This window comes from Haliaeetus albicilla, chromosome 24 (genome assembly GCF_947461875.1).
Source record: "Haliaeetus albicilla chromosome 24, bHalAlb1.1, whole genome shotgun sequence".
Classification (NCBI taxonomy): Eukaryota; Metazoa; Chordata; class Aves; order Accipitriformes; family Accipitridae; genus Haliaeetus; species Haliaeetus albicilla.
In genome coordinates this window covers 995,359-1,019,745 of record NC_091506.1, presented here as the reverse complement: position 1 = coordinate 1,019,745, position 24,387 = coordinate 995,359, and the positions used below count along the sequence as shown (strand labels likewise).

The 24,387-nt window shown below is 39.7% G+C and overlaps 1 protein-coding gene across 1 annotated transcript in view; it reads right to left on the bottom strand.

Moving 5' to 3' along the window:
- Positions 1-24,387, bottom strand: part of RAD18 (RAD18 E3 ubiquitin protein ligase) — a 54,149-nt gene that overhangs the window by 13,415 nt on the left and 16,347 nt on the right. The window contains 6 exon segments of the mRNA XM_069811763.1: positions 5,026-5,179; positions 8,491-8,625; positions 16,497-16,557; positions 17,270-17,346; positions 21,318-21,502; positions 24,199-24,298. Of these exon segments, the coding sequence (XP_069667864.1) occupies positions 5,026-5,179; positions 8,491-8,625; positions 16,497-16,557; positions 17,270-17,346; positions 21,318-21,502; positions 24,199-24,298 (712 nt within the window).

Here is a 24,387-nt window from a genome sequence, read left to right as displayed (position 1 = left end):
TTTTTACAGAGCAAATATTTTAACTCTCCAACTTCAGGATTGTTTTGTTATATTCTACATGCTGCTCAAAATCCTAATTTTTCTTTTAATCCGTCATAACATCAGCCCTCCATTTTGAAGTGCTCGCTTCATAAAAACACAGCATGCAGATTTGGACTTCCAAATATATTTCAAGTTTTGACATTTCAATGTGAAAAACATTTACCCTTGTCAAAGGATATCCTCTTATTATCAGAAATAAAATACAAGCCTCAGAAAATCATTACTTGGTACAATAGCACAATGCTCCTTAAACCCTAAAAATCTAAATCATTCTTTTTTTATTTGTGCTATATTTATTTCACTACAACTAACAAAACATTAACCCCATGGTAACCATAGAGTGACAAAATAAATCTCTTTCTTTCATGCAGTTTATATGACTACACCTACTTTTTACAGTCCCTGAAAATCTCGCCATAATTCAGGTCCATTTTGATTATACCAGAAACGTGTAAGCAGCGTACTGGGAGTACGAGCCACAGTTCAACATACAGAACTCTGCAGTCCAAAGCTAGTGTGTAGACATGGCAGAACCTGACATTTCTCGAAGGACCAAACAAAGACCTGGGTATTGCACTGGGACATCAGACCTGCTGTTTTTTCAGAGTAGCTATCGGGAACAGAAATAGTAAAGACAAAAAGCACATTTCATTATTTTTCATAAGAGTTCCCCCACATCAGTATTTGGAGAGGGGTGATCCCTGTAACCTTTGTTTCCCAGAAAACACAGGAAAGTGCACTGGAGTGTTCTTCAGAAAGGTACAGTTTAGCATGAGGAACACTGTGGTCAAATGAGAGGGGCCTTCCATGCATCACAAGGCATCATTTGTCACTTTAGCTAAGCTTTCACTGTATTATTATTGCTGATTTCACTTCTTTTTGAACAGAGTATAAAAACAGGGTTTTTGATGTAAAGGATGCGAATCTACAGTGTGTAATGCCCCAAGGCACACTCCAGATCCCAACTGCCAATCAGTTGAGTTTTATACACAATATAATGGAGGGGGGGAGGGTGGTGTTGGTGTGGTATCAAAAAAAAAAAAAAAAAAAAAAGCCAGGAAACCCCCACCCCCACCCCACCCCCCCACAAAAACCCACCACTTTGTTGAACTTCTTGACCAGCGCAGTAGCTAGCTTTTAAGGTTAAGCAAACTGCCCTACATTTAAAGAAAAATAAATAAAAAACACACCACACATACAAATCAGGGCATATGCACAAAGTAGGAAAGTGAAGAGAAAATCCCAGAGAGATTCTGAAAAAACAATTCTGTGCAGACTCCAGTAATTCTGTTCCTGTTCCACAGGAGTTGAATTTAAGAGTAAACCACAGGGAGTTACTAAGCATGTTTTTTTTTTTAAAAGACGGTCCAAATATCTGTGATGCATACCCACTGGTCTGTACAGCTGAAAGTTCTATGTTTGATTCAAGAAGTCTGTGGAAATATTTCATCTGGAGAGAGTGAATGCATAAAAAGAAGGAATAAACAACTCTGCCTTGAGCCAGACATAGCGCAAACAAATGCACACTGTCCAACAAAATCTGCCAACTTGGTTCATGAAAGCACATTCAGATCATTAGTAACTGCCACATGCTAATATCCTTCAGCAAACTTTCTTATAGTCTCTCAGACACACTTTCATCCAGACTTGAAAGCTGATATACACAAGCCTGCAGACAGAAAAAGGTAAAGAATAAAGGTTTAACTTTGATGTCAAAGGCCATAGCGAGAATCATTCATAACGTCATTCACACACCAAATTGGCAGTGAAACAGAGATTTAATAACTTGGATGAGCTAATACAAGCCCTTTCTACCTCCCAAGAACTCACTCTGTAAGATTAAAATTCCAAATTTTCCAAGGTCTTTAATGCCAAAAGGTTAATTTGCAATCAAAAAAAAAGTAAAATAGGGAAGAACAGGAACACCTTGTTTAAATTCTGGATGAAGAGCCAAGCTGAAGGCATTGATTTTGTGGAACTAAAATAACAATCAGAGCTCTAGGGCAACTGCAACAGCAGGCACAGTGAGGATGAAGCAGCTCCATCTATCATCGGCGCACCTGTCAAACCTGACATCTTGTACAAATCTGCGAGAGTCAGCCTTGCGTTAGCCCTGGGCAAGAGCTTCTGCCTGGGTTCCTGCACACCACTGCTACGCAAACCAAATGTCAGGATCCTGCTGCCACGTGCTTCCCCAGAACCGCCCACCAGCAGCAGAGCAGCCATGGCCCAAGCTGCAAACTGGAAAGCTGAGGCTTCAGGCACATAAAACCACTCTGGAACAAAGCCACAGGGCCAGTTTCTTCCCTTTTAAGCGAGCGCTGAAGAGTTGTTCTCCCTGGCCCATTTCATCTTTCAGTACAGATCTTGAGTGGAACAGCTTCAGGAAGAGACAGTCACAACCCAGAACAGTGCAAGCCTGCAAGAATCTTTCAGGAGGTGCATCTCCCCCTCCAGTTTAGGGCTTAGCTCTTAGTCCACTTCTAAAAGGGCTTCAGTGCTTAAAACCAGGAGGGCTCTGGCTGTGAATCACAAGGCAATGCTGCTAAGCCAGGCACCTGCATGCTGCCAAGGGCAGAACGCAAAGATGCTCTGACCTGTGGTGTCCACTGCTAAGTCCTTACAACTCACCGCTCAGCATGCTGCTTCACGCAAAGCCAATTCTGACACCCTTAATTCTTCTAAGATTTCAGAGGAGAGGCTGAGAGAGCTGGGACTGTTTAGCCTTCAGAAGAGAAGGCTCAAGGGGATCTTATCAATGCGTAGCAATACTTGATGGGAGGGAGCAAAGATGACAGTCTATTCTCAGCGGTATCCAGTGACAGAACAAGAGGCAATGGGCACAAACTGAAACACAGGAAATTCCCTCAAAACATAAGAAAAAGCCTTTGTACTGTGGGGGTGGTCAAACGCTGCAGCAGGTTGCCCAGAGAGGGTATGGAGTCTCCATCCTGGGAGATATTAAAACCCAACTGGACAAGGTTCTGACCAGCCTGCTCCAGCTGACCTGCTCTGCACAGGGTTGGACTAGACGATCTCCAGAGGGTCACCCAGCCTCTGTGATTCAGTGTGTCCTACTGAGATCTGTGGATACTGCTCTGAAGACCACAGACCTGAAAATAAGGTACTCAAATATCGGTATTACAGTGTGCAAGTCTCTTCATGAGTCCAGAGCACTGGGCCCTACTTTAAAAGTAAAGAAATTACTGAGATAAGAGTTACCTGCATCACAGGGAAGGATAAACTATCATCATTTGCATGACATCCTGAGAAATTTAGATAAAACTAGTACATCAGTAATCCTAATAGGTCTGTTGCACATTAAACAGCAAATACAATGATATGCCACGTTTATCAATTTTACGGTAACAATTCAGGTAGAAAGACACATACAGTAGAGAGGGGAAAGGCCACCAGGAGGGGAACAACTTTACTGGTATATAACGCAAGTTTGAAGCCAAACAAAAACATACTGATATTTTGAAACAGCCACAAAGACCCTTTCTGCCTCCACGTAAGTGACCTCCCCAGCCAGCATACTGCTGTTTACTGACAAATGTTTACTATATGCTCCCATTTAGTTCAAGTAAATGGAAACAGGCAGCAAAATCTTATCATATAAAACAAAGATATTTAACATTTGATGCTCTCTAATCCCCCGAGTTGATCTCCTCTTTCCTATGTCTTCCTAGGCTTTCATTCACCATTTAGTATTTACCTCTGTGAAAAGCAACATCTTTAATCCCCATGCTGACTTTTAAAAACTCTTCGTGAACCAAAATGAATTTATAAAAATTTGTTTGTTATTTTCAACAACTAAATTGTTCTTTTAATAAACGATGATGAAGCCAAGCACTATATTATTCTTAATATTTGCAGAACAAGGAGGAAGAGGCACATACTATGGGTATAATGGGTGGGAAATTAAGAAATGTTACTCCTAGCTCAGCTGCTGACCTTCAGCTACTTCCTCTGATTATCTCCCACTTCTAAACATAGGAAACCCTTTTCTTCCTAGTAATGCAGACCTGCAAAGGGTGCCTTCTCCTCTCATTTCTGTTATCAATAGAATAACAAGATTATTTTCAAGATTAGCTCTTTTGCTTTTAGAGATATATCAGCAAAGTTATTCTGTATTTGTTTCCAATGACTTTTTCCACTTTTCCTCCATAAAGTGGGGCCACAGCAACCAGTATTGCACTAGGATGTTTATCTAAGTATTCATCATTGTCGTCTTTGACAACTGATCAGTAGTAGAGAGCAAATTATGATCCATGAAGTACCTTAAACAGATACAAACACTACCTTCAAAAACTAGATAGATCTTATCAGCAGTAACAGCTGAGTCTCCTTCCAATAAAATTATCATCGAACTATCAAAAGCATAAAATCTTACGTTATTTATAAAGCTTTCCTTGATCTCTCACTTTCTGAAACCAAATAAGGCAATTTCAGGAAGCAAAACTAAATGTGTGAAGAAAGAAAAGTGAATGGCTGCCAGGACTACAAGGTTCAGTGACATTCTACCACTGACTGCAAATAATGGGTCATTCAAATTTTATTTCTTACAGCAGTACTCAAAGAGCTATTAAAAGACTTAGGCTATATCAATTTTTGGACCTCTCTAAATAAAACTTCAAACAGAAGGGAAGATAATGCAGTGGAAGAGAAACACCAAATGTTCTCCTGGTTCCACAGACATTCCACTCACTGTTTCTGTATCAAAAGGAACATTTACACTATCACCCCTCTATCAAGTCATTACAAAACTATTAAGTGAATTCTGAATGTATTTCAGCTCCATCCCTCAAGCAACTGAACAGCCAGAAACACGGAGGAGAATGAATCAGTAGCCAGTACCCACAAGCTTAAGAACCCATCCTATGAAGTAGGATACATATATTGCTTGAGGTTACCGGCAAAGTTTTCTATGTTTGGTCTAATCTGGTACAAACCAGGGAGAAGAGACTTGTCTTCACTAACCTGCTTGTTGATTCAGATGACAGTGAGAATGCAGGAGAGACTGATCTCTGGCCTTCCTCCAAGGAAGGAGATTCACTTTTGCCATCAGGAGTTTCTGTTTTGAGTATCTGGGCTTTTCCAAGGACGACAGCCATCTGATGCTCTTCCTTACGTTCTACCAAGAAGGAAGGAAGAGATTAGCAAGAATGACAAAGCAAAATATTATTGGTTTTTTGCAACCTGGGGATAGGTTTTAAGAAAAAACAAAGTTATAAATATTTAAATACCAACACCTCACTCCCACTTACTTGCTTCCCAAAACTTTCAGTTTTAAAGGTTTAATTTCTTTTCTTGCATAGTGAATAAAAACAACCCACCCTCTAAGAACCAGAGACTGAGACAGAAACATTTCATTGTTATGAGTTTCAAACACAAACAAGGAGACAAATAAAGGCTAAGGATATTTGTCACATTTCATAAGCTGAAACTTTATTTCAGAAATTAGCAAACACTTAATGAGACAGCGCTGATTGCTGCTTCTTGCTACCAGTTCACTTCAACCACTGCATAAGACAGCTTGATAGCTTTAAAGTTTTACAGAACAAGTTAATAGGCTTGTTTTTGAGAAAGGAAGCATTACGATTTATTTCTTTATGTATCTAAGACAGACAATGTGAATCTAGATAACTGACATTTCCATTTTTAATAGGAAAAATAACTTCTAGACAATACATATCAGACAAATTGTAAAATCATTCCATTATTTTTGAGTCAAGTGTTTTTATCTATAAAAAGATTAACAGTTCTCTGAAAAGATACCTTCTACCTCTCCGAAGAGGGAAAAAAAAATAGACTAGGGATACCTTTTACCTCTCCGAAGAGGGAAAAAAAAATAGACTAGGAAGTATGGTATGTAAAGATAAACTGCTCATATGCCATGCCCACAAATATTTTCAAATGAGTTACTTAAGAAGAAAGTTGCACCGGACATTAAAGCCATACTGAGACTCATCTCATTAATAATCCTTACTATGGCTGTTCACGGAAGTGTTCTGTCCACCCTCATGAACCAAGCTATATTCCTGCTCAAACCACTTTGACTTTTCCACCACTCCAGAAATGATTCTGACAGAAATGGCCAAGCAGAGCTCTAATTAGAGTGTGGAGGACCTATACAAGCTTTGAATTCAGCTACAGCTTGCCCTTTCCCTTTCGCTAAATGCATAATTAAATATCAGGAGCATATTTTTTTCTGTTGAAAACAACCAGCAGATTACAGTGAGTCAGTTGTCCAACTAATGAAACATAACTCTGAAATTAACAGGTTAAAAAAAATAGCAGAGGCCCTGTGCAATAATGCAACCCAGAAGAGGGTTCACAAATATTTATCAAATTTTTATGGTGCATCCCCTTAGGCAAAGCAAAACCCTATGTTTAAACATTATAAAATATAACGACTGGAAATCAAAAATTTTAGGTTTAAAGATGCAAAACAAGATGATGTAAATCAGGAATGGATGATTAAAACATCACCAAAACCAGCGAGATTTTCAGAGAGGTTTAAGTTACATCAACCAATACTACAGCAGAGGGCAATGGGAGATATGAAGGGTTTGAAAACCAAAATATACCCACACACAAAAAAAAAAAAGTATGTTTTAATTCTGTACAATTCCACTACTTCCATGAGAATCTGAATAAAGTGGGTAAGGAATGCATACAAAGCCGTTGCTCTTCTCAGCAGTTATGCTTTCAAATGGCAAGTCATTAGAACCACTGCTGGTTTTCTTCCTTTCGTGTATTATAATTTCCAGTTTAATAAAAAGGTAATTGCTGTTAATAAGGAATACTGAGGAAACAGGCTTTAGGCATCTGTTCCTTCACCCATTAATCATCTTTCTGTAAACCTTTTAAAAACCAAAACAAAACAGTCAACCAGGTGCAGATGTTTGGCACAAAACTAGAAACTGAAATTTCAAAGATTATTGAAAGCTCAGTGCACAAAAAGCGTAATGAAAATTTTGTAGATTTGTCAGAACCAGACAAGGTGGTATCACATACTTAAGTCAACATGATACAGGATGATACACCTGATGTAAGTTATTTTCTACCTGAGCACTCTTCTGGAAAAACCATACGGCTTTACTTCAGCTTCTCAAAGTCTGTGGTTCAGCACACAAAGAAAAAGCTTACACAGAAGATAGAAATGGTAATTCATAGTAGCCAATCTCTCCACAGACCATAGCTAGAAATTAATATTTTAAAGTCTGTGATCCCATTATCTAATAACACATTGTTTCTGTCTCTGCTATAGAAGAGGAACATTACTGTAAATTATGTCAAACAAGACACACTTTATCCTTGCGATTCCTTAAGTTTTACCCTTCACATGGAAAGGATTATGCATTGCATCAAGGCCTGCATGAAACAATAAGGATAAAATTCATACTACTATATTGGTATTTTCATTTATTTTTATTCTTGAGACCCCTGCTAGAGAAGATGGCGCAGGAGACAGCCAAAAATTAGTTCATTTCAACTCAAGAGAGCAGGGATTTGTGAGAACTGATACAAACTAAATTGCCATATTTTCCCAAGGATACAGACAACAGTGCATCCAATTCTGGTCAATGGAATTCTCTCCAAAATTCAGTATCTTGAATAGATTATAACTCCACAAGTTACATTAGGTTGAGGAATGCTCTTCTAAATCACACATTCATAGATATATGTACACTGCCAAAGCCACCAGTAACATAAAACAAACGAGACCGAACAAGCCTATAGGGAACAAGTTACAAGCACACATGGGTAATTTTTTGATGTTGTGGGTTGTGAGGATAACAAATATGCTAGATGTTGTTCTTAACTCATAAAGGACTGAGTAACTGCAGTTATGCATTCCCACTTTTCACTGTGTTGAAATATATAAACACAAAGTGAAGCGAGTTAAAAAAAGAGAGGCAACATACTGTATAAACAGTCTAAAAGAAGCTGAAGTATTTTATTGCTTCAACCTCAGGACAAATAAATACTTGTTCCAATCCACACAAATACCTTTGAAGTTCCCAATCACTGACTCCCTATCGTATTAATGATACAGAAAAGCTGAAACCCAGCAAGCAATACCCATGACCACCTTAATTTCAAAGATGCAGATTGTCACATGCCCATTCTCAGCAACTGCAGTAGATTTGGATTGGAACCTAAGACCCCATTTCAACCAGCTTATTAAAATATGTACCTAAATGAAGCACATTTATATACAATCCCACTAAAATCAAACAAACCATGTATTTATAATGGGTTGTGCTTATGTATCACACTAAAATCAATGGCAGTCAATGTTTTTACGGTCTGTTTGATTTTTATGCCTTCCCCCCCCAAGGACTGTAGGAGGACAACAATGGCAGGAAAGAACGTTTCTTTGGGAAATCTCCCACTTAGTGTGGATCGAAGAGGGGGACTATATTAAACATCACTAACCTGTGGCCTCTGGCAATTCTTTGACAGTGACAACTTCTTTGTTTTGAGCACTTCCTGTTTTCCTCTTACCACTTTTCTTCCACCGGTTATTTACTTGATCCACCAAAACCTGAAATTCACTTCTGTGTTTGTTTCCTGAAATGTAACAGTGCATTACTGATCATTGCCATAGGACTCTTAAGGTATGCCATGAAAAGTGACACAGATGTGAACAGAAATAAACAAAATACTGAATTAAAAACATTTTTGTTACAGCAAATGAAAACCATCTCATCACTGCAATATGTTCCATAATCTATTAATGATCCAAATCTGTGTCTATGCTTTTACAGAGTTACCCAGTAGTCAAGAACACTTGCACAGATGAAAACTTAATTTTTGCACAGAACTGTGTTTGTTTCTTCATTATATTATCGGTCATCTTCTTTCCTAAACTTGTTAAGTATTGCAATTACCATTATGACAACATTTAATATTGTAGTCATAGCACCAAGCCTGTCAGAGCTCAAGGAGCATCTGGACAATGGTCTTAGTCTTAGCTTTAGTTCTAGATAGTCCTGCAAGGAGCACTCTGCTAGAGAGAAAGAGTAAAATCTCACAACTACTCTGCAAATTGCTTTAAAGTTGCTTTGGGTTCTTCCCCTGTTTCTGCCATAAAGCAGTGTCGAAAGCTTTTGTGTCATGCTTACATTGTTTTGATTCAGACCCTCTAAATCATAGTTAATTGCTCTTTGGCATACTCTTCGCACTTTCAATTGCTTAGTATGTTTTAAGCAATTCTCTAGTATTCAGTCAAAACAATGTTGTTTTTTAATCTAGATACTTCAGATTCTTCACTCAGAGGCTGGGAAAATACCCGGTCTCCTCAGACAGATGATGCGGATTACCTAACCCTCGCTGGGCATGAAGGGAACACATTGTTCTCCCCACAGAACGCACCAACTTCTACTGAAACAGCGTATTTGACTGTAGCTACCTACAGCTAGTACAGCATGAAAGTCTATCAGTCCATAAGCATGGCTTTATACTGATATGTTACAGTAAAGGCAGCAAACATGAATTTGCTTTATTTGGAAGGACTTTCAACAAAAAGTCACTCTGAGAAACAGATTTGTCCTGTTGAGACAAATAAATATTTCAGCTAAAACCTTTAGCCTAATTTTTAGCCTATGGAAAGAGCATTCAAAATGTTTTCCACGTCAGAGGCAGGAAGGCCCGATGTACACCCAAGAAGTCCCTGGGCCAAAGCAACTGTTTGTAATGGCACGAGAAGGTGAAGCACACGCAACCCTTCCTCTGGGCTCCGTACTGCCTCTCCCAACGGTGTCCGGACAACCAGCTCATGGAGGTCCAACACACAATAAAATCCCAGCTCCCTGCGGGAGTATCTTCCGATCCGTCCTTGCAGGGAGCAGGACTCTGCACAGCAGCAGGGGACCACCACGCTCCCTCCTCCGCCGACAGCGGAAGACTGGCAGCACACGTGCACCATCTGCAAGGAGAGTTTCCCAAGCAGTTGCAGTAGAGCTATGGACTAAATAAGGCAGCTCCTGAGAAAAAGAGTGCACCTTGTATTACACACATCACTGCTCTGTAAAAGCCACAGACATGCTGCCCAGGTTACACTGGCAGGAAAGACTAAGGCAACCCCCAGCACAGAGGATGGGCAGAAAAGTGAACGAGAATCCTCAGGACAAATGAGAGCTGAGGGCTAGCAATGGGCAAACTGAGCCACTTTCCACCCAGCCAGCCCACCCGTGCACCCCCTTGCACTGGGGGTGCATGCACAAGCTTCACACCCACCCCACAAGTGCCGAGAGCGATGTCTAACCGATGACAGCAAAGCAAATGTCCTGGTGAATCGGGGTACTTAGAAAACAACTGTGAGCCCAGCTGAAACAAAGAACTCCCTCATAACTTTTCTGTTTTGTTTGTTTGCTTCTGTTTTCTTTTTTCAAATGTCTCTGGACTACCTTCTTCCTCTGCGGGGTAGGGAGAGGAAGGAACAACCCCAACCTTCCCCGCAGCGCAGCGTGGGCACTCCCCGGGTTTCCAAACTACGAGTGCATGCACCGGCGGTTCTCCATCTCCTTCCCTTCCTGCTCACCGCACTCCCCCATCCCTCCTGACCGCGGCTTGGCGGTGGGGTCTGGCTTCTCCCACGAACACCCCGACCTCTTCCTCAACCACGACATGTCTTCTCACAACACTGCTTGGCCTCAGCATCCCGCTCGGCACAACCAGTGCCTCAAGGAGCAGGCAGCCCTCGCCGAGCACTGCGTGGAGTATGGCACATATAAATAATCACTGCATCTAACCCAGATCTATGGGCTGCTGCAGTGACGGGAGGGGGAAAAGCCAAGAGAAAATCATATCAAGTTCTGCCCCACAGACGGAAAGAGATTTAAAACCGACTCCTGCTCCCTGCATAGCTGAAAATGCCACATAAGGTCAACAACTCCTTTAATAAAAAGAAAGTTCTTGTCCCAGATGCTTGTGTTTGAACCACTGCACATTCATTACATAATTCCTTTGACGCTTCAGTTTTTCCAGTATTACTGTTTTTTGTTGTTTTGTTTTATGGTGTAACTACAAAGCTTTTCAAGTAGAAAAGAAATGTCCTGGCAAAACAAGGCACTCTTCAGATACACTGTAAGTCACCACTGTGCTGAAAGGACATACCACGCACATTTCGTAAAACTACAGGCATTTCAATAATAAAACAACCGCAGATATAATTACAAATATTTAAAAACACAAAACATAAATCAGTAAGCCTCTGAATAACATTGTAAATGAAAAGATTTATAAGCAGAAAAAGCAACAGAAGACTTTTTAACAAATGTATTTCTTTTCCTGTAGATTTTTTTAACCCTTTAAATAGAGGCCTGACCATGAAAAAAAGCAGAATTAAGTTGACACAGGTTGAGGGTATCGCTCAGTTCCCAAGGAGCAGAAGGAAGGTACTGCAGGGGACAGCATATTTAATTGTACCTTCCAGGCACAGACTCTGGCGGTTGCTCAAGCAGAGCTTCCAGCTAGCATATAAACCATCCTCAGGTTCATCAAGCCAAAATATTAGTTGGTATTTCAAAAACACTTCACACACAAAAAAAGCAAAAAAAATACCAACAGTGTAATTTGCAATTTGCCAAGAGCCTGGGAAATTGTAGAGAAGATAAGAAGAGAAAAAAAAACCCAAGAGTTGTATCACAGCTGTTTCATCTTGCTTTTCAACAAGGCTTTTACATAGCTCCAGTGTGCTGTGTGTTTCATATGGTAATACAGAACAAAAAGTATATGGTTGGGTTTTTTTATTCAGAACTTATGCCGGAGTTAATTAATTCATTAAGTCAGCTGTGAATTAGGGATCTAGGGTGCAAATGTTGTAAATTAAAAGGAAAAAAAAGCCTTCCTTGTATAATCAAGCTTTTTAAAGTCCATCTGTGCTACGGCGAAAAAAGGGCATTTGATAAAAGTTCTTTTAATCTCTAACTGTCCTCTAATTTTAATGTACAATTCTTTTTTCATGCTTATGATTTCTTCCCTATTGCTTTTATGAGAAATAATTTGCTGACACTAGTTAACATTAACCTCTTTGGTCACTACTTTTTATTAATTTTAAAACCATATGTTCCCATTAACATTTTTCTATCTTCTCTTTTTACCCCTCTCTTTTTTTTTTTTTTAGACTTTTTTTTAGAACTTTAAATGTTCAAATAAGCTGCCTCAGGCTAATTCATTCACTTGGAGATCTTGATATTTTGAAGCCATATCCTTTTAACAGTATAAACTCAATAAAATACCTGGTTTTGGAAAATTAAGACAGCACTTAGTATCTTCTTGTTCTAAAATGTGTACAACAGATCAAAAAAAATAAAAGGAAGGACCGGTGATGCCAGTTGCCTGTAGCCACTGCCCGCAGTGCACAGCAGCCTGGTGCAGAACTGCCCGACAGGCTCCTGTTTCCACACCTCACCCCAGTCACGCAATACAACTGTATGCAAGGTTGCAATGTGAACACAGCCAGGGATCCAGCTTTACAAGGAATTTGTGCACACCCAAAATTTTTTAAAAAGCGAGTTAAGTGGGTTTCTTGTATAGTATCAGTTCTCTGATGACTGCACTGCCCTAAAAAGAGCCGTGCGGGCACCACACCAGAGCAGCATGTCCCCTCGGCATCTCCTTCGCTCCTGGCTTACTCCACACCAGCCCTGCCATCCCCAAACGTCCCCCCCCCGTCTGAGGCGAACGATCAGGGCAAACCTGCTCACAGCTGACTCAGTTTGTTCAGACTCACCTTCCGTGTTGAGCAGAACACTAACAAGCTAGTTCAAGCTAACTAGCAGTAACTAGTTAGAAGGGACATGCTCTGCTCTGGGGGCCTCCTGCAGTCACTGAACTTTGGATTTGTTCTTTACAAAGCTACTAAAGCCTTGTGGGGAAAAATACCCAATTTGGGATTAATACTTTTTAAATTATTTTATTTTTTGGTTGGTTTTTTTTTTATTTTATTGCTAGAGATTTCTGCATGGCAAAAGAATAATTATTAACCAGTTACTTGGAATTAGAGGAGAATGCTTAAGATTAAAAACCACAAACACTGCATGTATACTTAAAAAAAATATATTCTCAGGAACGGCAACAAAAAGCAAAGGAAAAATTTGCTAAAGATTTAGGCCCTTATTTAGCCTTCACAGAAACCCAACTAAAATCAACAAGGCTAAATCTAGCTGCATTATGGAATAATTTATATGCCTGAAGCAATGCAAGGAAACACAGGAAATATGACCATATTGCAGATTTAAATACACCCTTAAGTATAATCAGAACAAGTTGTCCCTTCATTGCTTTGCTCCTCTGTGGCTGAAAGCAGAGAAGTTTAATGTTCACTGAATATCGTTTTAACATTATATGGCTAACTACCATGTTTGAGGGTACAAGCAGAGTGCAGGTGAAGCAAAATGAGTGGGAAACAACAGGAAAGGAATGGCGAATAATAAAACACCACTAGGGAGCCAAGTACAAAGTAATGCTATTTAAAACCTGCTGTACAAACACATAAAGAAGGGCCAGGAAATCATCTGTAAAAATCAGTTTACATTAGCCATTTCTGTACTAAATTACTACAACAGGATGCAAGTCCTGCAATCTTTAACTCTCACAAGAACATTTGCTTCTAAACTAAACATAAAGATGGTTAGATGGTTCCACGGAGAAAGAAAACACTATTCTCAAGTTTAAGGACACAGTAAGGAGAAAGACAGTTTAAAATACCGTGCTTTCCCAGGGCCAAGTTTAGCAGGAATCAGTTCTCTGTTGAAAAAAAAACAACAAAAAAAAACAAACCAAAAAACCCCAAACACCTCCTCCCAAAACCAGCAAAAAACCCAAACAAAATTGTATCATTGAACTGTAGCTCTTCCTGTGATATTTTTCCTATTTTTTGTCTCTTCTCTTCTTTCCCTTCAGTATTTATTCCAGTTATACTTCCCTAAAAAAACACTGTTATTCTGTCAGGGCAGAAGCAGGTTTAATAACCAACAGAGGCACTGGTGTCTTGCAGAAACAGAGGGGACTCAGTGTAAAAAAATGAAACAAACAGCAACAACTAAACCAGAAAAAAAATCACCCGGTTTGCACTGAATCCCAGTTGCCTGCACAGGGTGGAGGGGAAGAGGTCAACCAAATGAGCAGAGTATTCTTTCTAAGCAGCAGTGTGCCCAGGTGGCCAAGAAGGCCAATGGCATCCTGGCCGGTATCAGAAATAGCGTGGCCACCAGGAGCAGGGCAGTGATCGTCCCCCTGTACTCGGCACTGGTGAGGCCGCACCTCGAGTCCTGTGTTCAGTTTTGGGCCCCTCACTACAGGAAAGACATGGAGGTGCTGGAGCGTGTCCAGAGAAGGGCAACCACATTGGTGAGGGGCCTGGAGCACAAGTCTTGTGAGGAGGGGCTGAGGGAACTGGGGTTGTTTAGTCTGCAGAGAAGGAGGCTGAGGGGAGACCTTATCGCTCTCTACAACTACCTGAAAGGAGGGTGTAGTGAGGTGGGTGCTGGTCCCTTCTGTCAAGTAACTAGTGATAGGATGAGAGGAAATGGCCTCAAGTTGCACCAGGGGAGGTTTAGGTTGGATATTAGGAAAAATTTCTTTACTGAAAGGGTCATCAGGCATTGGAACAGGCTGCCCAGGGAAGTGGTGGAGTCACCATCCCTGGAGGTATTCAAAAAGCACGTAGACAAGGCACTCCAGAACATGATTTAGTGGGCATGGATGATGGTTGGACTCAATGATCTTGAAGGTCTTTTCCAACCTAAATGATTCTATGATTCTAAGAGATCACTTCAAAATCACAGGGCTGGACAGGAGGTAAAGTAGGAAAGGGTGCAGGAAGGAAACAAGAACGCGCGAGTGCTTGTGGAGCAGGGCATGAAGAAAGGGAGCAAATGTGAGGAGCACTATGAAACCTTGGATCATTTGAGAATCACAGTATACAAATAAAATATGGAAAAAGCATTTTTGGCTCAGTTAAAACATACTTTTTAGCAATAAGGGCCACTTTGACAACTGTAGAAGTGTAAAAAACACACAGTTGAGGAAACACGCAGCCATTAAGTATTTTAGAAATGCCATATTAAATATAAACTACTGTGGCTACATTGCTTGTCAGTTAATGTCACTCTGCACTGGACAGCAAACCTAGAAAAATAAGGTGTAGAAAGAGTAAGTTTATAGAAACTTACCCACTACAGGATGAGTTAGAGGACTCAGGAAGACCAACCATCACCCACAATACAGGTGCATTTTAAATAAAGCCAATGTCTGATCATTAAGCATGTAGGGGAGGAGGGAATACCTGAGTAATGGGAAAACCCAGTATCTGTGTTACAAGGGCATACTGGTGAGTGCAGGGCTAATACAGCCAGCATTCACCCCATCTTGCCAGCTCAGCACACTCCTTGTCGGCAGAGATGCCTCCCTCTGCAGCGGCCCAGCTATGCCTGAGCCAGGCTGGTGCTCCTGGAGGGCTCACAGCCAGAACTGCCTGCAGAAAAGAAGTCATACAGTGCCCAGAACCTCAAAAAAGGGAGAAAACAGTATCAAACCTGAAGCTGAGAAATTCTGTACAGATAAAAACACTCAGGAGTGCATGCCATTGTTCACAGGGACACAACAGTAGGTAATAAGCTTCTTTTTATACAATCAGTGAGTGACTTAATGCACACGAATTCATGTGCTGCAAGCCCAAGTTTTAACAAAGTGTAGAACTGGCAAACTAATTAACCAATTTACATTAACCTCTCTGAGTAATTCAGATTATTCTCAGAGAACATGCCAAAAAATCTGGGGCAAGGAAGGGTGAAATCTCACAAGCAAAGCATGAGCAGCCTTCACCGCAGTCACAACTGCTCTTCTGTTCTTCAAAACCAGCATCATAAGAATTGCATGGAGACTCTCATGCAGAGCAGGACACTGAAACAGAGCTCCCCCTCCACATGACAGCCAGCAGCCCAGGCTGCTCGATGGGATATGGCTGGCCTGCACGCCCAGCACTGCTGGGGTCTCAGGGAGTCCTTTTGGAAAAGTTCTGCCCCTTATTTCTGCCTGAGGGTTCCCAGTGAAACCATACAACTATGCATCACACATCCAGTGCAGGAGACAGAAAAACTCTACTTTGCTCTTCTTTATGTCCAACAAACATGGGAGGACCATTAAGAAGGTAAGTAGAAAGTGCATAAATGAACAGGTGCTAAGGAGGCAATCAGCTTCCATCTCAAACTTATCCAGCCCTGGCATGAGTTTTGTCAAACGGCAGTACTTAACAGAGATTGAGTTTCAAAGAGGAAGTTTCAGCCCAAACAGAGAACTTCAAGCTTTGATTTATTAAATGTGGGCGGGGGGAGCACACACACATGAAAAGCATCACTTTTGTGTGTACATTTTAGTACAAATGAAAAGAAGGTGAATTTAAAAGCAAAATGAAGTGAAACTTGCGTATTACTTACGATAATCAGTGTGGATCTCATCTATTTCTTCCTCTGTTTGGTCCTTTGTGAAGGTCAAGCTCTACACAAATCACACAAATATTTATTTACAGAAACAAAAAGATGATAAAGCTACATACTTTAAAACTAGAGACTTAAAACTGGAAGAAGGATCAGCTGTCTGTTTTTCCCCCACCAGCTCTTACCATCTCATCCACAAACAGTAATATATATTTAAAGCACATATGCATGCTGTCTTGCTTTGCTTTCACAAAGTCAACAGGACTAAGTCAAGCCACCCCATATAACACCCAGCATGTGTGGACCATAAAATATTTCCTAATACTGTGCAACAAACATGCTCCAAAAGTCACAAAAGTATCATATGTCATGGGAAAAGAACAGGCGCTATTGCTGATACGGAAGCAAGGAATTTGCTAGCTAAATCCTAGAGAATTCTAGGAAGGAAAATATTCCCCACACTGCCATGGAGGGTCAAAACCCTCCAATATGACCAAGGGAAACATTGCTCAAGAATTTTTATTGCAATCAAAAAAATGCTCCTACTTAAATGGTTTGGGCATAGGAACATCAGCAGTACACGAAGAACTGCCCACGACAAATGAGTGGTATGAGAAAATCATGTTGATTACAAGATGGTATATGCAAATTCCAACACACAACCCGGGAATATGGGAATTCCCATAATAAAGTGGTAGGCAAACATGTTCATTGCCCACTCTGCAATTTCCCCTAGCCATCCCCTGCTTTGAGAACAAAGAAAATTAGCTTACATTTTCACTGGTTTTATTAAATTCAAGCTGAATCCGAATCTTCTCATTCTTTTCCAGCTCTTTAACAACCTCTGCAACTGTTTGAAAATACAAGAAAGAGGTCATTAAAACAGGAGCTGTTAAATAAAAAGATGTAACAGCACTGAATGAAACTACCATGAATTTAAATTGCAAAGAGACAAATGGGCATTAGCTCTCTGACAGTGAAAACTCAGACTCCAGGCACAGGCAAATCCAAATGGCATGGTTTTGCACCAGTGCTCAGTGGGTGTTTGTTCATGCAGAAGAACTGCTCCCATCTGCAGCAGCTGAGCACCAGAGGCAGCACCCAAGACTCAGGACCAGGAGGCAAGGTCAGGAGCCGTGGGCCTTGGCCACGGTGCCTTGCAGCAAGCCCCATGGTGCTTGCTGGCAGCTGCCTCTCAGCCGCCTCCTGGCCTGTTGCTCTCACTCCCTTTGTATTAAATTCATGGGAAAATGTAGTCTTTTCAAATCCTATTTGAATCTTACTCTAGCATACTGTAGTGTTTCTGTTGCGCACAGGCATGTCTTTTATAAAAAGAGTTTCCATTTGATAATGTATCTTTCAATGGAAGATAAAATAATGACATCTACTGTTTATCTTATTTTTACCTCCAAGGACTACCTTCCAAGGCAACACAAAACTGTCTGCAGGCTTATGTCCAAAAACCCATAGTCCAAAGATGAATTACAACCTACTCTAACGATTAAGTCAGACACCTCAAAAGGATATAAACAGACATAACTCTGTTTGTTAACATTTTAACTAAAACTACAGCTATGCAGGACCCTGCAGGGTTTATTCTGACATTCACTTTCACAAATCTATTTCTACACCCAATCATTTTCACAGAGCTACTAGGGTACATATTAATTTTTATTAATATATAGTAATCTCAATATTAATATATTGGTAATAGTCATAATTAACAATAAATATAATATTAAAATGTTCATAAATATTAATTTATTAAAACAAACACTTTCACTAGACAGTAAAGTAGCCAGAGAACAAAAGCTTATTAAGCTGTGAAGCAATAAAACCTGTTCAAAACTGGTTTAAGCAAAATCCAGGAATTTGGCACCTATGCTTCCTCAGAAGCTCAGCTATTTGTATTATATAGTGACCTTAGGTTCACTGCCACGACTGAAAATGCCTGTCTGCATCTTAAGTGCAAGTTTAATAATTCACCCTTTATAAATAGGTACTGAGCCAGAACTCAGTAGAAGTTTTGCATTATTTAGGGCAAGCTTGGAGGAACAACACAGAGACTTGGTGCTACTTCATCACCAGCATCAAGTGAAGAATTGCCCCAAGAGCTGAGTACCTCCCAGCATGTTAAAGGACTAACAGAGAACTGCCTGTTCTGCACAGCATCAATTCTAGCACGCCTTGAGCAGACATGAGGCTCCACTCGAACCAGCATCCACTTCCCACACCAACCTTGCTGCGGTGTAATGGCAGCAGTGTGTTCCCAACCCCATGACCCTTCCTTTCCCCTCACCCCGAGCTGCCGCAGCACCCGACCAGCCCACTCCTCACGTTACTTCAAAACTGCTCTGCTCCTGTTTAGCCATCAGACAACAGCGTACCTCCACGGCCTACAGCAGCTTTACGTCTACTCCTGCTGCTGGGGGAACTCAGAGAGGGACTTTGAGAGTGTTTAACTAAATTTCCGAGATTAACATAAATCACAGCATGATTGAAATTCTGATACAAGAGCTGTTCTCTCAGACTTAAACAACAAACTCCCTAAACTGATATCATTGCTGAAGTCAAACACAGTCTTAACTCTGTGTGCTGGTTCTCATCCCAGAGACTTTCTGAAGTCCTAGAAAACAATTTTTGAAAGCATTTATGTTTATTTTCCAAAGTGCTCAGGCACAAACTAAGCAGTGGCACTTGGCACCTAAATCACTTGGGCACTTAACCTTCTTAGTCAGTTCTTAAAATGGTTAAAGGAGCAAAATGAAAAAGCAAATAGTGTTGGTTGCAAACTCGCTTTTCTAATACACTTGCTCCCACAATCCAAGCCAAGAGCTGGCAAGTGAAATCAAGATTTCAAGCCTAAAGTTTGGATGCTAAATTCATATTTATAGTCCTCAGTGACTGACTTTATTTTTCAAAAAGCACTGCATCTGGTGGTTCTGCCTGTTTAATAAAGGAGATGAACACCAAAAACATACTTTATTTCTGAAATGCCACAGTAGAAGTTGTGGATATTCAGCATTTCTGACCATCTGATCACATACAAAACCACATGTGCATGGAGCTAACATATGAGCTTTTAATATTCACTTGAAATAAATACTCCCCTATACTGTCAAATTTGTTAAATGATAACCAACAAATTAAGTGGGTTTTACTGTGTTCAAATTTGGCAGCCTTCTCAAAGGGTAATTCTCACCCCTGGCCCCAAATTATTCCTGTTACAGATAAGCAACAAATAGCAAATGTAAAGTTTAGCTGCGCACCTGCAGTCGTATGCTATCTCATTCACAGAGCTGCTGGACCTAGCTGTGCACGAGCAGCTCCTCAGGTCCCAGCTCTCTGCCCTGCCCTGCCTGCCCATTCAGTTCCCAACAGTCCCACTGCCAGCGAGACCAAAAATTTATCTGGTCCAAATAGTTTCTGAGCCCTTCAATACACACAAAAACATTCAGAATTGTTTACAACTTCTGGAAGAAGTGGTGAACTTGTGCTTCAGGAGTTAAGTCTCTCCGTAAACATGAAAATTAAAGAGATCAAACTGAGGATGAGGAACAGTATTTCTCATCTCTCTGCCTTTGAAGTAACCAAGACCAGCTCTCGCCAGCAGCAGGACTGAACTATTCTACAGACCTAGCAGACAGCAAGCTACATCCTCAAACCAGTGCAGAACATGCAATACCAGCTATATGAGCATTTCCAGGACACTAACAGCTGCGCAGCTCCCAGGAGAGTAATATCATACCATGATCCTGTTAGAAATTTCTTTAAAAAGAATGTTTGCCATGAGCTTCTAATCAAATAGAAAATAATATAACTATAAATCTGATGTCTATCTCTCACCCACACACACCAGTGTATTTGTGCTGTTACTTATATCACCTGCAGAACTGAATTGAGAGGTAACAAATGACACATCTTTTTTAAAAAGATGCACATTTTCACCTTGTATAAAAGAGGATATAACAAGATGAGGTGGTACAATTCTCCCTCTAGCTCATACATGCTATTCAAAATTTAAAAAACTACCACACTGCCTACAAAACCAGGCAGCAGAAATACGCTACTCAGATCTCATCATCCCTACTCCAGTGCTGGCATTTTCCAAGCATTAAGCCTGAGCACATGCAAACAACAGACTGCTGTTTAAAGGAAGTTTATATGGCACTCACATTAGATACTAAAACACAATCTCCTTATATATAGCATTAAACAGCTGTATGGGGTAGTCTTGAGTTTAATTGTATAAAATTGCTGCCAAACACCTACATTGATATAAATTCCAGCAAAAGATTACCACTTTCTTATTAATTCATTCTACTCTTACCTATCATCTCCAAAAAGAATCTAATTTTGAAATTAAATCGAATAACAATATAGAAGTCTCAGTGTATAGGAGGAAGAGAACAAATTCAGAACAAAAGATGAATTTATAATCTATTCACTTACTAAGAACCTCAGGCATTTCCAATTTTTTGACTAAAAGCCTCAGAGTCTAATTTGGAGGCACTCATTAAAATACAAAGACAATAAAAACACAACATTTTTCAGAACAGGGCTAGTAAATCAGGAAGTCTCAAAGAATTTCAACACAAATTTACATCTTGCTAGATACTTCCAGATTATAGCAACACACTTCTGGTTTTCATTGAATTTCCTTTTTTTGCATTGATCTTGATTTATATAAGATAAATTCTTCCAGCTCCAGTTTTCCCAGATATTCAAACCAGCCTTATTCCTACCCTGAGAACTAAGAGAAGGAGCAATGCATACAAATAGTTTGCGATGGTAACAACTTCCCTATAATTTCTAATTTACCTGATTTGGGATTTAGAGAATCACATTGAGCATTATACATGTGCACAAATTCTTGGTGTCTTTTAATAAGCTGTTGTCGGGTCCCATGGGTAGACAGACCATGTTCCTTTAGTTTCTTCTTCAAATCACGATCAGAGAGCAAGTTGTAAACAACTTTAGACATAGGCTTCCTTTTGTGAGCAGAACTGCAAGAGGAAAGGAAACAAACTTTTTTTAATTAATACTCCTATGAAAATCAAAATACTGACTTACATTTTTACAGGGTATTTCACCCACTCTGGGTAAGAAATACCTGCAAGAATTATTTCAGCTATGACAGACACACAACCAATTACACAGTGTATCACAGATGCAACAGCAATAGCTCTAGGAAGCCAGAACACTTTTTCCATCCACCACAAAGAAAATTTCAAATGTGCAAAAAAGCAGTAGGTCTAGTTTGATTTTCTTTAGGAAACGATGCAAACACTACTCATGTAACAAGTACTGCAGCTCAGTTTTTAGTATCTACAGCAAAGGCTTCAGAAGCACATCAGCAAACACAGTATTGTTCATCTTCATTAGCCTTACATTCACTCTGAATTCAAAAGGAAGGATACTGAATTCAGATTGCTGAAATCGGTTTTCCACCCAAGGACTGTCCATGTCTTGCCTGAATCAGTTGGTGAAATTTTAAAAGCATTACAACTGCAAGCCAAAATGTGAATTAGGAGATTTTTCAACTTTCTGAGAAAATGACTTCGAGAAAGATAGTCATGTACCTGAAAGCAAATCTGTAGTTCCCATCTAACAGAAGGGTAGTTTGGCAATACAGAAAGTGACATTAAAGAGAATTAATAATGGTCTCAGACAAGTAACATCTAAAACCAAAATTCACTCCTTCACACTGCCTTATGTCAGAAGAACTCAACATTCCTGGCATAGCTACGGAAAACATCTTAATTACAGGAAACTGCTATAGAAAATTCAAGTCCTGCTACAACTTTTGTCATCTAGAATTAGCAGAACAGTTTCTTTCTGCACAAATTAGCTCAGTCTTTCCTACTACACCTCCTGGTGAAATACACTCAAACTAGCCAACAAAATCCGTCTACTGCCTCACTCATCTTCTACAAATTAAATAATTTATTAGTTACCGAAGAACAGCATTTAGTTAGACACTTTTCTTCCTGCAGCAAATTAAAGTTCACCTGCACTGTTCTGAATTACAGAGAAGTTAACAGCTTTCCATTGCAAAAGCATGAGACTTATTTGAAAACTGTGTTCAGCACTTTCAACTTACCACATTGAAAATAAATTTCAAAGTAAAAAAAAAAAGCTTACACAAAAATTGTCATTAATTCATGTACTCTCATATAGCCCCTGTAGAATAGCTAGCAAAAAAAAGACACGTTACCACAATATACTCTTCAGAAAAGACTTTTTTCAGATTCTTTTTGGAAATATAAAAAAATTCATTGAATAATTAAATCTTTTGAAAGTCCTTAAAAAGCTTTCACCAGCAGCATGACCTAGAAGAGTGACAACTGCTTTGGGAGCAGACAGCTACGTGAAAACAATTCACAACAGGTTTGAATCTTAATATTGGTGGGTTTTTTTCCCCATCCTTGAGAAATGCAGTGTTCTTTGTGAACATAGACTTACCTGTTGTAATTACTCCGGTGCAGGTTTTGGGGACTAAATTATCACTTCCGCTGAAATACTGCTTAACTTAACATAGCATGCCATGTGCTCCTAATTTGAGAATAAACAGAGCTAAAATTCCTCAGAGAACTACAGATATGCTGTTACTGAAACCCGAACAACACTGCCATAAAACAAATACATTGCCAAAAAGCCAGCATTTAACACACAATAGCCAGTCCCTAAGGAGAAGTATCTTGCATGATACTTTCTTAAGATCCAAGTAGTCTAGATAAAATAAGCAAAATTTTGAATTCTGTTAGGGACATGGGCTTGACACCAGAGAAAGATCTGGCTTTTATTTCCATTCATTAAGAACAGAGAAAACACTAAAAACATCCCAAATGAAAATTAAAATGTAACATCAGATTTCAATAATAATTTACCATTTATTCATCTTCAAAGTCCTTTAGCTTACAGATTGCATTCTAAGCATGACTGGGCAAAATAAGAGCTTTAACATAAAATTACTTTCTAATTCAAGGTTCAGAGGAATTAGAAATACAAGCATGCAAGTAAAACTGCATGCAGTAAAAGTCCCTCACAGTTCTTAAGTCTGAGCAGTTAGAAATAATAATGGCCTAAATTTATGCTAGTAAGTAAAACAAACTGAAATCTACACTTCTGATGTGAATGTGGCGACCGTGACAAATTCTAGGGCGGAGGCAAAAAAGTCAAAGGCATGCATTAATCTCATGGAAATTGAGATCTTAAAGAAACAACCTTGACTGGGGCAACTTGAAAAGAACCACAGTGATCAGAGTAAGATGCAATTTTTATTTTTTAACTTGACAGCTAGTGAAGCAATTGTCTTTTGGCCCATCTGAATTGAGGGAAGCAATTCATTCACGAAGTGAAAAATGGGAATAAGTGTTATCTAAATAGAATTTTAATGCTAGCAAGCAGAAACATGATGAGAATAATGTACAGACTAAGTTTTACTCCCTGTGTTGAATTCTTTAAAACATTGTCCAGTGTTTTCTTGCCACTAAAAGTCAGAAAGTTATATACATACCTTCTTGAGAGGGGAAAATCACCACTATCATATTTATACAGTGATTTTAGGGTGATCTACAGGGCAGGTAACCAAGAAACAAACACAATCCACTGTATTATAACCCATCAACTAATATTTCTTATTTCAGCAGTGCAGAAAAATGGCTACATGAATATGAAAGTTATTAAGGTTGTTTCTTACCTTCTGAGGCAGTCCTTCTTCTCTTCTCTTGTCAAGCAGCTATCCAGATGTTTGTTTATATATTGCTCTGGAATAGCAACCTGACAAACAGGACAATCCACTGAAAGCAAGGAAGAAGGAATTTACTAGTGGGTATATTATGCAAAGAGCAAATGCTTTAATCTGAAAAACTAATTGTTGATTGAAGAA